At 41.2% G+C, this 17500-nt stretch overlaps 1 protein-coding gene across 1 annotated transcript; it reads right to left on the bottom strand.

Moving 5' to 3' along the window:
- Positions 1-11448: 11448 nt before the first annotated feature.
- LOC139639722 (major vault protein-like) lies at positions 11449-17198 on the bottom strand (the record flags this gene model as incomplete). The annotated part of the gene is made up of 6 exons (XM_071513870.1): positions 11449-12554; positions 13491-13679; positions 14662-14788; positions 15646-15762; positions 16660-16871; positions 17054-17198. Coding segments are annotated over 6 exons (910 nt in total), but the record flags the coding sequence as incomplete, so codon positions are not given.
- Between the last annotated feature and the right edge of the window lie 302 nt (positions 17199-17500).

Below are 17500 nucleotides of genomic sequence, written 5' to 3'. Positions count from 1 at the left end.
TCTGTCATTCAACTGGCACAAGTTCTGTAAATAGGCAAACTCAGAAAGTAGCCAACACTAAGAAACTTATCTCGATAGATACGGGAAAAAAGGCACTTTGGAGTCTAAGTAGATCCACAGATATTCATCAGCTTTAACTACAGAGTGGGTTGGGGAGTAACAGATTACATGTAATGATATTATAGTAATCTGATTATGAATTGTCATGGTGACAGATAATTGCACTCTGGAATCAGGAATCAGATGAGAGATGCTTTTGGAAAAATACTAGTTGGGGGAAAAAAAGTTTAAAGGAGACCATTCTTTAGGATTGTTAGATTATAGATTGATATAATTCCACACAAATTATAATAATAGGTCAGTACCTGTAGATGAAGATACCAACTTTACTCAAATTGCAATCTCTAAATTAGAACTGCATGCTATTTATTTTGGAAGCAAAGTAATCCAAGAGTAACGGAAAGTAATCAGATTATATCAGTAAAGTTGAGTATTTTAAATTTCACTTTTTTCAAATTTTTAAGCGCTAATCTGTATTGGATTATTATAAAATACCTTTCCCAGCCTTGTGTGTCGGTGGTTAGAAAGTGTGACCAGTGATCGCATGTTTCTACTCCATAGTGTTTCAGCTTTGATTACAACTGGACATCTGGGAGTGTCGGCCACACGCTGCACACGCTGTGGTGATTCTGTATTTTGTGAAAACCGGTTCAGTCGATGTCCTCCAGACCTTCAGTAGCGCCCAGTTGGAAAACTTTATTCTCTTGTGAGTTCTTTTCTGTGATTGCTCAGGTTTTTTCTGTTTTCTTTATTTTGTAAATGCCCTTTTGACACCTGATTACCTGATCTTGTATTTTTCTATTTCTATTCTAATTCTCTGGATCTCCTTTCTATCTATGGTGAACTACTGTTTGTAATGCTCAGTATAACCCGCTTCCTGTTTGCATATTGAAACGGCAAGGAGGATGCTGTTAGCATGAATGGCCACAGACTATCAACCAGTTTCATTGTGTTCTTCTCGTTATTGATTGCTATCTTCTGAAACCAGACTCTTTTGTGCCTGTGCATGCCTTAAATTGACTGAAGCATACAGAACGAGTATGGGTGTACACAACATGTTAATCCAAGACACTCTGTGTTGATCTTGACTTCTGATATTGAGTATTTGATCATGTTTGAAGGGAATAAACCCCAGTTGACTACTACCTTGGTTTTACGAGCTAATGAATCCATCTTATGTACACAAGGGTGGGGATCACTGGAAATGTCTCTATAGAGGGCTGTTAGGTGACACAACACATCCTCTGGCGGCCATATTGGAGGTCTTCAGCTCCTGGTCATCAGGACAGCAGAATGTCAAATGTACGACTTGTCCGTCTCAACAGAACTGAATATACAAGGTTAATTTCTGTGCTGTTTTTAACTGGTAACTAATAATTTAATCAGTGATACATCTGATTGATTTTGTGTTTAGATAATGTTAGCTTGTTAGCTAGCTAACCGTCACTGTCTTGTTAACACATCAATTTGCACACTAGCTAACGTTAGCAGAAGCTAGCATTAGTAGCGGCCAGTAGCTGCATGTTAACATTAACATTGGTTGTTTTGCTAAGTGAGCCTGCTGGCTAGTTAGCTAGCTAACAGAGTGTTTTGGAGTAGAGACTTGGGCTAAAGACAGTTTACTGTCACAGTGACCGACATTTGGAAACAAATCTGCCTGATCAGCAGTTACCAAATCTTTTCCAATTAAAGTAGCTATTGGCTGTCCAAAAAGTTGCCAGATGATGTCATACACAAATTTGCATATTAATATATTTGCTATATTTCTGCTCTCAGCAGAGGAAGGGACTCCACTCTGTGATCATCAGACTCTTTGGATTAGACAAGCAAGCGTCACAAATTAGCATCAGCTGGACCGATGTGTCAGAAAATGCTTTGGAAGTAAAAACGCTTTTGAAGAAAGTTGCTACATCTAGTGACAAAGTCGCCAAATTGGCAACAGTGATTATCAGACTATTCACTTTAACTTATAACATTATTGATGGATCTACAGCTACACTGCAACAAGCCTTTTCAGCTATCCAGATCTCTAGCCTGCTTGTTAAATATTTAGACATTATTTGCACACAGGCGACCTCCATGATGCAGACAGACAGGTTGCTGAAGATTTGTAATGCAACTTTAAATCCTGATAATGACTCAGTTGTGTCAAATCCAGTGATAATCATTCTAAAGCAATAGATTTTCAATACCTTTCTTTCTTGAATGAAAGCACATTATACAAGGGACTAAATTATTTTCTGAGTTACATTCTTAGATCCCTCCTGCTTTTCAAAATAGAATCACTCCTACTGATTGAAAAATGCCAGTGAACCTCCACTATAGAAATCCAACATTTTTGATTTCGGTTTAAGACAAAATAAAATGACAGTTGAAAGATCCCTGTGATAACAGGGTCACTGTAGCAGCACACAGTAAAATCTAAAGCAAAGAAAATAGAATATAAATAAGAATATTGTATAGTTGTATTATTAAACACCTGCAATTTCAACACAATAAGGTGTTAAGTAGAAATGTATGAATGAAAAATAAGAAACAAAATTGATGATGACGATATGCAAAATAACAGCTGCCGAAAGAAAGAATGAATAAAAAAATATATACGCTATGAAAATATACCAATGATATGAAATATATACAGTATGAAATTAGTGAAAATTAAAGAAATATGCAATATACAAAGTAAAAGAATATGAGAATATGAAGAAAGCAAATATGTGAATTTCCACTTCCAACTGTGCCCCTTATACAGATATAGATATAGTCTTAAAATGCAAAGTTGTACACTATATTGTATTGTACAATATATATGCAATATAAATAAATAAGAATACCTTTTGTTAATAACTTTTCATAACATGAAATTGACATACTACTACGTCTGCTATCTAATATCTTCGCATTGCCTTGATGTCAACACACATGCTCTTATTTTGTAGACTTATTTATGAGAGATGAAAAAGAGAGAGAGGGAGAGAAAGAGGGAGTGGGCTTCATTTATTACAGTGTGTTTCTAGGACGATCGGGTTGCCATGGCGATGGTTGGCAGGGAGGGAGAGCAGCCGGGGATACTGGGATAGAGCGGGAGGTCTGACTCCTCACTGTTAATAAATAAATAAATAAAAAGAAGATCTCTCTCATTTGAATTTTAAATTTGTATAAATTATTAAGAGGCTCTACCGCTGTGGCTGGAAGAGGAGCAAAGATAGAGAGAGAGGGAGAGAGAGAGAGAGAGAGAGAGAGAGGGAGGGAGGGGGGAGAGAGGGGGGGGAGGGAGAGAGAGATGAAAAGGAAGAAAGGAGCTGCAGAGAGGATGAATAGTGTTATGAGGAGGGGAGAAAAGGAAAAAAGGCTTAAAAACGATGTGTTCAGATGGAAGGAGGAAAGTGTGTTAGTTTGTGGTGCATGCGTGTGTGTGTGTGTGTGTGCGTGTGCATGTGTGTGTGTGTGTGTGTGTGTGAAAACTGAACCCTTATCCTATAATTGAGATGAATGGAGGTGTTGAGCAGCTGCAGCAGGAAGACAGGCGACTGGAGCACCGATGCAGACTGTGAGCACAAGAGAGAGAGAGATTTAAAGTGAGAGAGAGAGAGAGGAAACAAATGGGTAGAAAAGCAAAAAGAGAGAGAGGGAAAGAGAGAGAGAGAGAGAGAGAGAGAGAGAGAGAGAGAGAGAGAGATGTAGATGTAGATGAAGGTGGGGGAGGCAGAGTGTCATAATGCAGCTGAGTGTGGTGAGATGGAGCAGGGAGGAGGAAGAGGAGGAGGAGGAGAAGGAGGAGGGAGCTGCACTACAGAAGGTGGAGAAGACAGTGAAAACAAAGGCAGAGGGAAGCTAAATGATTCACACACACTGATGTAAGGGCTGCATGTCACAGTGACTACAAATATTTTGAATTTGTTAAAAAAAAAAACACCATTTGTTTATAAGAATTTCCATGTGATTCAGATTCAGATTTCATTTATTTAGCGTTTTACAGGAATTTGCCTTGTATGTAAGAGTGCTGAGTCAGACATTTGCAGACATTTAACAAAGATAACATGTAAGACATCAAAGAACAGACAGAAACCTTCAAGACATCAAAGAACAGACAGAAACCACACAGCAGGACTGACAGTGTAACAGTGCCATGTCCATTAAGAAAATTTGAATCAAGACCTCCTCAAATATGACGCAAAACCATGTTAAAATGTAGTTTAATGACCAGTTCTGGACCTCTTTTTGTAGTGTGATGTGTATGTGTGTTTGTGTGTGTGTGTGTGTGTGTGTGTGTGTGTGTGTGTGTGTGTGTGTGTGCAGGACAGTGAATCCAACCCCTCCACCTCACCCCCCACCCCCCCCCCACCCTCGCCCCCCCCACTGTGACCAGAAATGGGTGTAATCGCTCCTTGTCGCAGCAATCTCTCTGTTAGAAGATTTCATCTGAAATGCAGGCTTCAGCAGAGGCAGTGAGAGATAAAAACAACCCCAAAAAAAAAAAAAAAAAAAAACTGCTGGGACAGAAAGAGACTGAGCTTCAACAACAGGACTGGAAACAATAAAAAAAACACATGAATTCAAGAGGAGATTCTCGAAAAAAAGTAAAAGAGTAAAAAGCAGCACAGCACACAAAGACGAGTCAGAAGGACAGATGACTTGGATTGCTGAGTTCACTGAGTTCACTGAAAGGCTCACAGCCATCACACATGTATTTCTAATGTGTTTCAGCTAGGAAGCCCTCATCAAGGCAGTGCTGCAACATGGGAGGCTGGAGGGGGAGGGGGGGGTTGAGGGGGGGGGGATCTCCAGGGAGACGCAGGAGGCATTTCAGAGAAAATGATGCACAGCTCCTCCAGCGACCGCAGGGTTTCTCTGAGAGGACGAACCTCCGCTCGGGAAATGCTTCCTCACGTACGAGGAATAGGCGGCACGACCCGAGCCGGGCTGACGAGTGACGGGAACTTTGGTTTTGTTTTTCTTCTCTGAACAAAAGGCGGTTAGTCAGCTGCAACGAGTCACGAGTCACAAGTCAAGACAGAAATAATTCAGCCCAAACAAAAAAACAAAGAAGTCACGGCATAACTGAATAAAAACATAACTCACAAAAGTAAGCAGATGAGACAATAGAAAAAAGCAGTGCATCACAAGTAATACAGTATATGTATATATATAATATAATGCAAATTCTAAGTGAACTGCAGTAGCAGTACTGCAGTATGAATAAATACAACAGTGGTAAGTACACAGATTCATGTTCCAATACAATTCAACAGTCCAGTTAGGTGTCAGTTAGTCCATCCTTCATAGTTCAGCTGGCTGGTGATCAGTCAGCTCATCCATCCCTCCATCATCTCCTCTTCATACATCAGATATACTCACATGCTTTCACAGGTAAGTAAATGGCTCTGCGCAGCTAAAAATGTGTCACTCTACCCCTGACAATGTAAGTTACTCTCTTCATTGAGGAACAGGTTAACATCTCCACTGGCCTATTCATCGTAGACTGGAGTTTAGGTTTCTCTGAGGCAGAAATAATCTCATTGGTTGAGTTAAACCTCAGTGGGCGGAGCTAAAGAACCACAGTTTTTCTAGCTAAGTAACATTAGACTGAAGCTCAGTGAAAAATACAATCTAACCATATTAAGTTATCTAGGTTATCTAGTTAGCTAGCTGACCTTCCAAGTTCAGACTAGCCATACTAGCCCACAGCTATCTAGGTAAGCTAGTTAGCTAGCTGCTGACCTTCAACATCATGAACGCCATGGTGAATGAATGAATAAAGAAATCGTTGCCATTTAAATTTTAATTTAAATTCTGAGCAGAGTTCCTCCTTTGTCACTTAAGTTTGCCAGTTAGCCAACGCTCTGAAAAACTGATTCTTTTGGCTCCGCCCATTGAGGTTTAACTCAACCAATGATTTCTTCCTCCAGAGAAGCTCCGCCTCCGAGAAATGTTTGGATAATTTCAAGTGTTTTGCTTGAAGTAGGCACATATCAATCCTAGAATAACCATTACTGATGAGAATGTTTTTGTTTTTAATCTTTATTTATCCAGGGAAGGCTTTCTGAGCGTAGGCCTACTATCTTTCTCAGCAGATCCACTGCAGCCTCACTGGAGCGGCTGAGGGTTTAGTGCCTTGCTCAAAGGCAGCTCAGTGGGGCTTGTTCAAAAAACTCCTGTTCACATTTTCCCAGTCAGCCCGGGGATTCCTAGTGACCAGCATTCAATTCACAATCCTGTTTATCGAACGTTAGATCCCTAATGAATCATTCTTTTTTTTTTTTTTAAAGATTATTTTTTTGGCATTTTTTATGCTTTATTTGAGAGATATAGTGAGAGAGAGACACAGGAAGGTATGGGAGAGAGAGCGAGGGGAGGACATGCAGCAAAGGACCACGGGTCAGATTCGAACCCGGGTCGCTACGGGAAGGCCTGAGCCAAACGGTACGTGCCCTACTCGGTGAGCCACCAGGGCGCCCCCTAATGAATCATTCCTGACAGACAGAATACACTAATTAATACTCCTGTTTTTACGAATACTTCAAATTGATATGTCATTGGTTGCGCCCCATTTTAGGAGACACTTGTAGTATCCTTTATTCCTCATGTCATACTTATACAACTCACCAAAATAAATATTTTGCAATGGAGGTAGATACATTTCAAGATAAACAAGCTTAAGTAAAACTGTCCCATATTAACTGATGTAATTAAGTAATAATAATAAAGTGAGGTGAAGGCATGTTGCTGAACTGTAACCGCTCTAATAGATGATCTAATTAACTTACCTGGAAAACAGGCTCATAGTGGACAGCTTGAATAATAAGCTGAGGCAGATAGTAATAACTTGAGTCTTTGATGCAATCTGATTATAGTTGTACGGTTCAGTTTTGTTGCATGATGAATTGACTTTGCCACAGTTTGCTTTATTTAGGAAGCTTTACATCAGCTGCCTTACAGACGAAACTTAAACTCCACAGAGACGCGAGGTCAAACCCCACAAAACCTCAGCGGACATCTATAGATGAGACGGAAGAGACAGACAGATGGGAACAGAGATTATGAAAGACAGAGAGGAAAACGTATTGAGGGAGACAGTTGGAGAGAATTACAGTCAACCTTGAGGGATTTCATTAGCCTCTCTTGACTGAATTATCTAATCGATAAATTGAATTAAAGGGGAGCCACCTCTCCTGCCTGATCTGCATCTGCTTGGCCGCAGCCGCCGGTTTCCCCTCCTGAGTCCTGATGCAGATATGAGGAGGGAAATGGCTCCGATAACAACCCGGGCCTAATGAGATGCTGCCTGGCCCGAATGTGGAGGATCCATTTTAGAGAGGATCCACTTGCTTTTCACAGACGTTTTGTATTGGTAACAACTGCCTGTCAAACTTTATTAACTTTATGTACTTACCCTAACCCTGAAATGTCCTTAATTTCTCCATTACATAAACATGAATTATCCATTAAAAATAACAGCTTTAAAAAAGTGAGGTTAGTATCATGGGTTTATATAAGGGATTTATTCATGGGTTGATGCACAGAGACTCTAGTAATTAAGGGATTTTTCATGCCTTTTGTGCAGGTTTACAGGGTTATTATGTGGAAATTAATGGAAAAGTTCCTGTCTCTCTGAATTTTTCATTAAATTAGACAGTAAGGAATTAAGATTAAGGGCGTGTTAAGGAGGTTTCCATGGGATCTCCTCCATTAATAACCCCCCTAAATTGAATTAAGAGGTGAATTAATGTAAATTAATGAAAATGTAAAGTTATTTAAGGGATTACTGGTTCATAGAGTTAATGGTAAATTTGAGCAGATTAGATACTTCAGAGGTTTAAAACCTATGTGGGATGGTACAGTGTCCCAAAAACACTTAATAAAGTGAGAATCCACAGCATTTCCATATAAATAAATAAATAAATAACTAAGTCAATATTGCTCCTCTCTATCACTGAGTGATAAAACACAACAGTGATTCAGTCTATATCCAGTTCTTTAAAGCTTTTCCATTGTCTGTTCTGAACACTCGATGTCTGGCAGCTCTTTCCTGGGAAAATCTTCTGGTAAACAGGAAGTGATGCATTGATGTGTTTCCGGTTTGTTTGCAATAAACACAAGAAGAAGAACTGGGTAGTTGTTGCTGTGTTCATGTCATATGGGAAGAAGCATAAGAATGGGATGACGTCTCATTGCTCTCCATGTGTTTAACTCGTTGGAGCGGCCACATCCAAAATCATTTTTATTTTATGAATTTGAAATCAACCATAAACCAACTGCAGCAGACACTTTTTGTAAGTAGACATGATCGTATTACTGTGAAAATATCCAATAATTTTGATTTTGATACAGTGTTTACCGCTTCTGTTGACAGACTTCCACAATTCATGACACCAATTAGGAGAAATCGGAGCCCACAAAAAAAAAAAGTCCCATTTATCCAACTTGTAATTACCACCAGGAGGTTGCTGTGAACGTTTTTTTCCCAGTGGGCAGGTCGTATTTACCGTAAATCTGAAGTGACATGAACGCAGCATTAGCATGAGCAGCGATAGCCGCCATGGCTGAACAGACAAAGGAAGGAGCGCCACCTACAGAAACTCAACCTTCATCAACAGAAAATCCAAGCTCCGCCCACACTGTTTGATTGACAGGTGATCTCTGGGAAGTGTAGCGCAGAAACAGCACAGTGATGAGGCTGAGTAACAAAGATGGAGACAAAATTAAAACAAGAATCTCACAGATTACCAAGTTTGGAAATCAAAGCATCTAAATTTCGTCTTTATGGAGACACACACACACACACACACACACACACACACACACACACACACACACACACCTATGCCAGAGAAGCCAAGTGTCTTCTTCTGTAATTCAGTCACCATCTAGTGGACAGACGAGCAGCAGAGAAGTGTTTCGGCCTTCAGGAGAAAATAATGATCAACACTTTGCACATAACCTGTCACCATCTTCCCTTTGGCTTACCTGGCTGTGTCACATTTCTCAAGTTGACCAAATTTGGTTACTCAAACACAAACTTGGAAAAATAAATTAGAAAAGAGAAGGTTTGTTGCTGTCCGTATAAAAACAATGAATTGGTGTTGGAGTTTTATACATTTACATTAACAAAACATATTTACAGCACAGTATTACTAATAGCAGCAAACACACCATTGCAGACATGCAAAGATAATAAAAAAAAAGCAGTAAATTACCCAATCAGATTGATGATGTGTATTTGGCTGTTTGTACATTAGATAAAACCACCCGGCATTTAAGGCCATTTCATCACACTTAGTTACTGAACTTAGTTAATGGCTTTAAAGGATGCAATATATAATCAAACAAAAAGCACAGAGTGGTTTAGAAATGGTACTTAGCTATATCAGTGAGATGAGTAGGCGTATAATGTAATAATAGGCTTATAATTCTGACTGGAGAAATATGAATATGACAACACACACCTATGCATGCATGTGCTCACACACACTTTCTCTCTCTCTCTCTCTCTCTCTCTCTCTCTCTCTCTCTCTCTCTCTCTCTCTCTCTCTCATCACCTATTGTACCAATAAATACAGAATGTGGCCCTATCTGGTGGACAACAATGATCATTGCACCCTAAAAGACATATCTGGGTGCTTATTGAGTCCAAATTGATGATGTTGTAGTTTTAATCTTTTTAATGGAAAGCAAAGCTCAAGTAAAACTCACAATACATTTAATTGGAAGCCATAAGGGGAAAAAACACACCATCTATGTAAGCTGATAGTCTAGTGACCTACGTACATCTAATAATTTACCACCAAACAAAAATATGTTTTCAGTCATCAACACACTTTTCTATTATGTCAATTCTCCAATGAGATCAAAAGCCCATTTATCGGTATGTAAATATTACAGGCAACATTACCTGGCATCACAACCTGTGGCAGTTAGGTAACACTGCATAACAGCGGCACACCAACCTGTCTGGATGATCAAACGCCTCAGTGCAGCCAGGAAGCTGTCAGCCTCCATAACACACAGCACACTTCACCTGAGGAGCGTGTCACTTTCACTTAGCGAGGTAAACACTGAAGGAAATATTAGAGAGCGTTTCTTTTATACAGGACTGCTCGACAGGACGGGATGACGGCTAGCCCAAACATCTGATATCAGCCAGTCAGTGTCGTCCTCCTCTGATATGATGCAGCTTGTTTGATTACATATTTATTGTTGAATTGATCAATACTCCACTGGTTGTCTATGGGAAGACCTTAAAGGACTACAGCGGCTTTTTGGGAGTCTGGCCCATTGGTCTCCTCAGCCAAAATCTGACAAGAGGATTGGCACCAAAATCATCTTTTTGTTTCTGGTAGTTAGCTCTGTCCGGTGTGCATGCTAACGCTTTAGCACAGTGGTTCTCAATGTGGGGTCTGGGAACCACCAGTGGTCCTTGTGGGGGTTCCAGAAAATTGATGAATTGTTAAACTTCAGCATTGTTTCATTTATAAGAAGTTAACACAATTAGAGAATGCAGAAGAATGACTGTATTGATCATAGTTTCACTGTTATCTCTCTACCTACAATACAATACAGATGGTCATACATTTCTGGACAAAATCATATCAAACAATAAAAAGATTCTCAGATTTGGGTCCGAGAGACAAAATCTCATCAGATGGGGGTCCGTGGCCCAAATGTAGACTAAATTAGGGGTACTTGATATGAAAAAGGTTGAGAATCACTGCTCTAGCATATTGTGTTAAGTGATTGTAGGCGACTAGCATTATCCTGAAAGTGAGGAAAAGAGATGGTTAGTTAATTTTAATTTACATGTCTAAACCTGCCAGGCTTTGGACCGGCTTTCCTGCTAGACTTTGAGTGAAACTTGTTTTGTTGACACAAGCAAGTGAGCGAAGTCAGCCACACAGCTAAAGGTTTATGTGCTGTTGACTCATAACGGACTTCACTAATGATGAAGACTGAAATGATGAATCTTACAAACCACAGAATACAAACCAATACCAACTTTGGATTGCTAAAAATGTTTCTTATCATACTTTGGATAATGCTAATCACCTGTTACTTAACATAATGTTTGCTAAAGCGTTAGCATGCACCAGACAGAACCATCTACCAGAGACACAGATATTAGTCTGGCTTTTTAGTTTTTTTTTTAGTTTTTAGTTTTAGTGTCCCATGATGGTCTAAATGTTGTTTCAGATGCTTTTCCATTGTGACAAGAATAAAATTCTACGGGAAACACTGAATACTTGCCTTTTTTTGGGCATGAATGGTCGAATAATGGTATCTAAAAGCGGCTTTAATCCAAAGATATGGGTGTCTGCCTTCAAAAACCCATTTCAGTCGAATCCTAGTAAAAGATGTCTCTCTGTGAATGTGTGCATGATTAAACTTCAGAAGACGTGGACAGCAGCACTTTAATGGGCTTAGAAGCACAGTATGTAGAAAGGACAGAACTCTGGAAGGAAAAGAAAAGGACTCCAAATCTCCCATTTTCTCACATTATTATTGCACAGAAAAAGAACGTCTAACATCAACTATTTTTTTGTAAACATTAGCAGGGTCAAGCCTCCAGCACACTCCACCTTCAGTTCTATTCCTAGACTTAGTGCAAAGCAGAAACAGGGTTTCTTTGGCTATCTTGAGTAGTAAGTAAAGGCTTACAGGAGAGCAGGACAGGACAGGAAAGTCGTATTTTAGGCACAAGTCTTCATTCTTTGTAGCACAGCTCCCTTTATTCACATGGCACGTCCTCGTAGTTGGGAATTTGTCCAAAAGTAAATCTCTGAATCTCGCTTTTAGAGCTCGGGCATTTCATGTCACATGCAAAAACAAAACAAAAAAAAAAAATCAGATTTGAGCCAGTCTGTCGTCCCTCTCTGACTACAGCTAGAGAATATGTTTTTTTTATTATTATTTTTTATATCAGATGTTCACTGTGGTCTGGAAAACCTTCAGTGAAACCTGCCTCTCCCTGCCTTAAGGAGCTGCTGACCCCCCTAAAAGATTTTCATTCAATTCGAGTTTTAGTGTCCAATGATGGTCTAAATGCTGTTTCAGAGGCTTTTTCACATTTACAAGAAGAAAACTCTGGGGGAAAGATTTGTATTTTTAGGTCATATTTTTGGCATGAAAATTTGAACAAAAAATATCGGCTAGTTTCAATAGAAAAATATCAGTATCGGTCTTCGAAAACACACATTGGTCGAACCCTAGTGGTGATATGTGATGTCACTAGTCTTAGTCTAAACAGTCAGTTAACACACAGTCTGCCGGTCATTACTACAAGAAGTGACAGTTAGGATTTACTTTTGGACAGTTTCCCCTATTTTCCCCTCTATGTCACCCTCCGTTCCCCCTCCTCTTCCTCCTCCTCCTCCTCCTCCTCACTGGCCCTGGCCCGGCAGCGCCCCCAGCAGGCCGTTGGCTGTGGTGAAGAGGTTGATGGGCGACGATCCGTCTGTGATGAGGGTCGACTTCAACCCCAGAGACTGAAGCAGTTTGACCTGGAGGAGGGAGGAGGAGAGGGGAGGGAGGAGGAGGGAGGAGGGAGGAGGAGGGAGAGGAACCATGAGACTGGGTGTTTGAGACCTAAAATAAATACATAAATATACAAAAATACAGGCTGTCTGAAGAGTCTGGAACTTCAACCAGAATCAAAACTGCTTGTCAGAAGTGGGATTCAAACCCACGCCTCCATCTGGAGACCAGACACCCTGCTGCCTTCGATCACTCAACTAGTGTGTGTGGGGAGAACAAGAAAACAGAGAAAAATATCTAATATGCTCAAGAAAGCAAAACCTACAAATATTTCAAAATGCTTTGTTCACCATCCAAAATCATATTTTTTACTGAGACAAAGAACATCTTTATGGTGGAATGCAGAAATTAAGGGTTCCTCTTCAATTTGTAATTGAAATGTGACTTGGAATTGGGGGAATTCAAATTCAATGTGCAAAAAGTGCAGGGTAGAAACATTTAAAATTAAACTGAATTAAAGTGAATTAATTTGCTTTATGGTGGAAATGCAGAAAATAAGGGGTTCCTATCGAAATAGTAATTTAAATTTGACTTGAAATTGGTGTAAATTCCTTAAAACTTTGTGTATTTGTTTCGGATGTGTATTGTGTCTTAGTGGGACCCCAGGAAGAATAGCTGGCACCCTTGTGTACAGCTAATGGGAATCCTTATCAATAAACAAAAACTATTTATGGTGGAAATGCAGAAAATGCATGCAGAGTTTGGAACAACACTGTTAAATGTATAGTGAAAATGTTGCAGAAGTGTTGCGAATAGAAATGCAACTTGAAATGAGTGTAATTCAATAAGCAAACTGCAACATGTCTGTCTGCGCCCCCTCCCTCCCTCCCTCCCTCCCTCCCCCCCTCCCCCCCCTCCCCCCCCCCCTCCCTCCCTCCCTCCACACAGAGCAGCATCAGTACCTGCAGCTCGGGCCCGGCCCTGGCCATCTCCTTCAGCGTGTCGCTGCCCAGACTCTCCACCAGCTGGCTGAAGCGCTGGCTCTCCATCTGGGCCAGACGCTCCTGCTTCTCCACCTCCAGGCGGTCCATCTCCTTCTTATAGCTCAGCTCCTGCTCCCGAGCCTTGGAGAGCCGCTGCAGCTCCCCCTCCTGCACACACACACACACAGAGGTTTGCATCAGTATACTTGTCCATCCATCAATACATTAATTTGGTGACGAGATGGTGACCAGCTGACAGCTCTACCTCTCTCTTCCCCCGAGTTGTGACTTCAGGTCTGATGAAACAACTACAAAGTTTGATCCTGGACCTTTATCCCAAAGTGGTCTGGTACCATGTGCACTTCTGCACCTCCTTATGTTTGAATATGGTGTTTATGGATAGTCCATGACTAACACAGAAGTCCAATAACAACACGCTCAGGTTCACATCAGGGAGGCCATTCCTCCAAATCACACCACAAACACTATTTCTAAAATCTTGTTAGTGTTTTAGAGGGGATTTTGGCTAAATTACATTGTTATTTTAATGTTCAGTTTCCTCTAGCAATAAGGGTTAGACTGATATATGGGGTGCTATTATTTTCCTGGGTTTCAATGTGTTTCAGAGGCTTTTCCTTCTGACAAGAATAATACATGAAAATGATGAAAATGCTCAAAAAAAGATACTAAATATTGCCTATCAGCAGCTTCATTCCATAAATATCGGTATCAGTGCCGGCCTCCAGAAACCAATATCGGTCCAAGCTTCGTTCAAATGTGGGATGCAGTGCTAAAACATTTCTTTGGATACTTTATTGTAATAAAAACAGTATTTTTAAAGACGTGTTTGTGGTTTAGAGGAAAATCTGGCGTGACACCGTTATTTTAATGTCCTGCCTTCTCTGTAAGAGGCGGTGATGCTGCTGCGGTGGCACATTACTGCAATTACTCTGCATTACTGAATGAATACAGAGGAAGCACTGCAGTAATGTAAAGACAAACAAACAGACACACACACACACACACACACACACACACACACACACACACACACACACACACACACACACACACACACACACACACACACACACACACACACACACACACACACACACACACACACACACTGGGGGGGTTCAGTACGTACGGCCTCGATCCTCTGGGCCTCGGCCTTCAGTTTGGCCTCGTTGACCGCCGCCTCCCCCTGGATCCGAGCCGCCTCCGCCCGGGACTGAGCTTCAGCCTTGGCAGCTCCTGTGCTCTCCACCGCAGCACTGCACACACACACACACACACACACACACACACACACGCACACACACACAGTCAGGATTGGGAGGCAGCCATATCCACATTACTGATTACTGATCATTAATGATAATTACTAATTTTCAAAAGTTTCCTGTGTGTAAATATCTCATGAAAGCATGAATACTCATTCCCAAAATAATGTCACATTATTGATATTGGAGGTATTTGGTCTAAAATATTGTGATATTTGATTTTGTCAATATCGCCCAGCACTATGATGTAGTACAGCGTTTCTCAACGTGGGGTCCGGGGACCACCAGGGGTCCTTTAGAAGGTTCCAGGGGGTCCCCAGCAAATTGATGAATTGTTAAACTTCACCATTATTTAATTTACCAGAAGTGCAACACAATTAGAGAATGTAGAAGAATGACTGTTTTGATCATAGTTTCTCTGTTATCTCTCTACCTACAATACAGATAGTCATGGGATTCTGGACAAACTCATATCTGACAATAAAAATATTCTCAGATTTGGGTCCGAGAGACAAAATCTCATCAAATGGGGGTCCGTGGCCCTAATGTGGACTACTTTAGGGGTCCTTGATATCAAAAAGGTTGAGAATCACTGATGTAGTATATGATGTGTAGTATGTATCTGGTGTAGTAAACAATGTGTATGAAGTATGTATATGACCTAGTACAGGATGTATTTGATATGTACAGTATGTAGTATGTATATGTATGATGTAGTACGGTATATGTATGTAAAACCCTTTGAGATGCTGTGATAAAAGGCTATATAAATAAACAAGACTGGACTGCTCCTGCAGTCCTCCCAGTCCTCCCAGTCCTCCCAGTCCTCCCAGCAGGTCTGTGTTCACCTGAGAGCCTCCAGCTCCAGCAGCTCCTTCCTGGCTCTTTCAGCCTCGGCCTGGTCGGTGATCCGCTGCCTCTCCAGCTTGCCCCGGGCCTCCTGCTCCAGCCGCTCCGCCTCATGGCTGCACACACAGACAGAAGGAGGCCAACTTTATTGAGCTTTCTATTCTTCAGTAAACAATATACTGGTTGTATGACCTCTCAAATCCTTAGTAACATAGATCTGCTTGCTCAGGTCACTTGGTTCCCAAGCATCTGAAACAGCATCTACACAGCCTGCCATTCAACTGAAAAACACTGATTTAACAAACCTTACATCTCCCACACCCAATATCTTGGCAACTAATCTTGTATCCTTCATGTCTAATGTTTATCAAACCTAATTAAAGAAAATTAAACCTGCATAGCAAAAAATAGGACCTCTAATAAGTGGATTTAAGACATTTTAAGGCCTTAATATTAGATAATTTAAGACTTTTTCAGATTTTTAAGGACCTGCAGATGTAAGTTCTTTAACCACACAGTCTTTTAAGAGAAAAAAAAATAATGCTTTGTTTTAAAAAAATAATTGATTTAGTTAACATTGGTGGTTATTTTCTTATGATGATCACTGACTGGAGGCAAGAGTTTGCCCACTTTTTGATCATGCCAATCACCACTATTATAAAATGTTATAGGTGAAGCACTGCTGTATGTGTGTGTGTGTGTGTGTGTGTGTGTGTGTGTGTGTGGGGGGGGGGGGGTATGACTTAAGTCACTTTCAGGGACACACACCAGACTTAAGACCAGTTGATTGGAGACGGCTTGTGCAAATGGGGACAAAAGCCGTGTCCCCAATTGGTAAAAAGCTGATTTTTGGGTCAGTGGTTAAGGTTAGGGTAAGGGTTAGGTTTAGGCAAGTAGTGGTTATGGTTATGGTAAGTCTCCAGGAAATGAATGTAAGTCTACGTAAATACCCCAAAAGTGACATAAGTAAGACTGTGTGTGTGTGTGTGTGTGTGTGTGTGTGCGTCTCGGACCGTGCGGCGGCCTCCTGGGAGTTGGTGGTGATCTCGATGGCGAGCTGGACGCTCTTCTGCAGGGCGTCCCGGGTGCGCTGGTCGACCGGCTCCACAGACTGGATGTCCACGCTGCTGATCACCAGGTTGTTCTGGTTGAAGCGCAGGCTGGGCCGCACCGCCAGCTTCTCATCGAAGCCGAACACCGCCGAGCAGATGATCCGGTTCGAGTTCTGGACACAAACACACGGAAAAGGTCTGAGATCGCTGACCAGGGTTCCCACCGATTCTGTGACTTTTCTACGACTTTCCATAAGAGCGCTTAAGACAAAATCGTATCAAATTTGGGTGCGTTTCAGGGACCTCGGCATCAAACAGTCTGGGAACCCCTTAATCTCTGTTGGTCAAGACAAACCTTGTGGAAGTCGTCAAACTGCACCGAGGCCACGGCTCCTCTGACCCGGGAGGCGATGGCTTTGCAGGCGTCGCCCACAAAGTCCGGCACTGAGAACAGAGCCGCCGCCTGGGCAGATTCTGTCGGAGTCTTCAGATCAAAGTGCCTGAACGGAGCGAGAGAGAAGAAGAAGAGACAGATAAAAGACGAAGAAGACGAGAGGAAGAGAGGGGTCAAGTTTTGAGATGTATTCAGACATGGTGAGTGAAAGATAATGGAAACTGAATAGACTGACAGATGGGGAGAAATGTTTGCATGTCTGCGCTGGTGTGTGTGTTTTCTCAATTGTTAGAGCCACACTTAGATATAATCCACCAAAACAAGCACTTTATTTCAATTTATTCACCTATCTTACTTACTTTATCACTGTATTTTGCTACAGTGTATTTTTGTTGTAGGAATAACAAG

This window comes from Centroberyx affinis, unplaced genomic scaffold (genome assembly GCF_046629955.1).
Source record: "Centroberyx affinis isolate AG114_WGS23_722 - 3 ecotype Tasmania unplaced genomic scaffold, CSIRO-AGI_Caff_v1 ptg007592l_1, whole genome shotgun sequence".
NCBI classification, from domain to species: domain Eukaryota; kingdom Metazoa; phylum Chordata; class Actinopteri; order Beryciformes; family Berycidae; genus Centroberyx; species Centroberyx affinis.
Note: the sequence above shows the minus strand (reverse complement) of the source record. Positions and strands in the feature narration are given on the sequence as shown.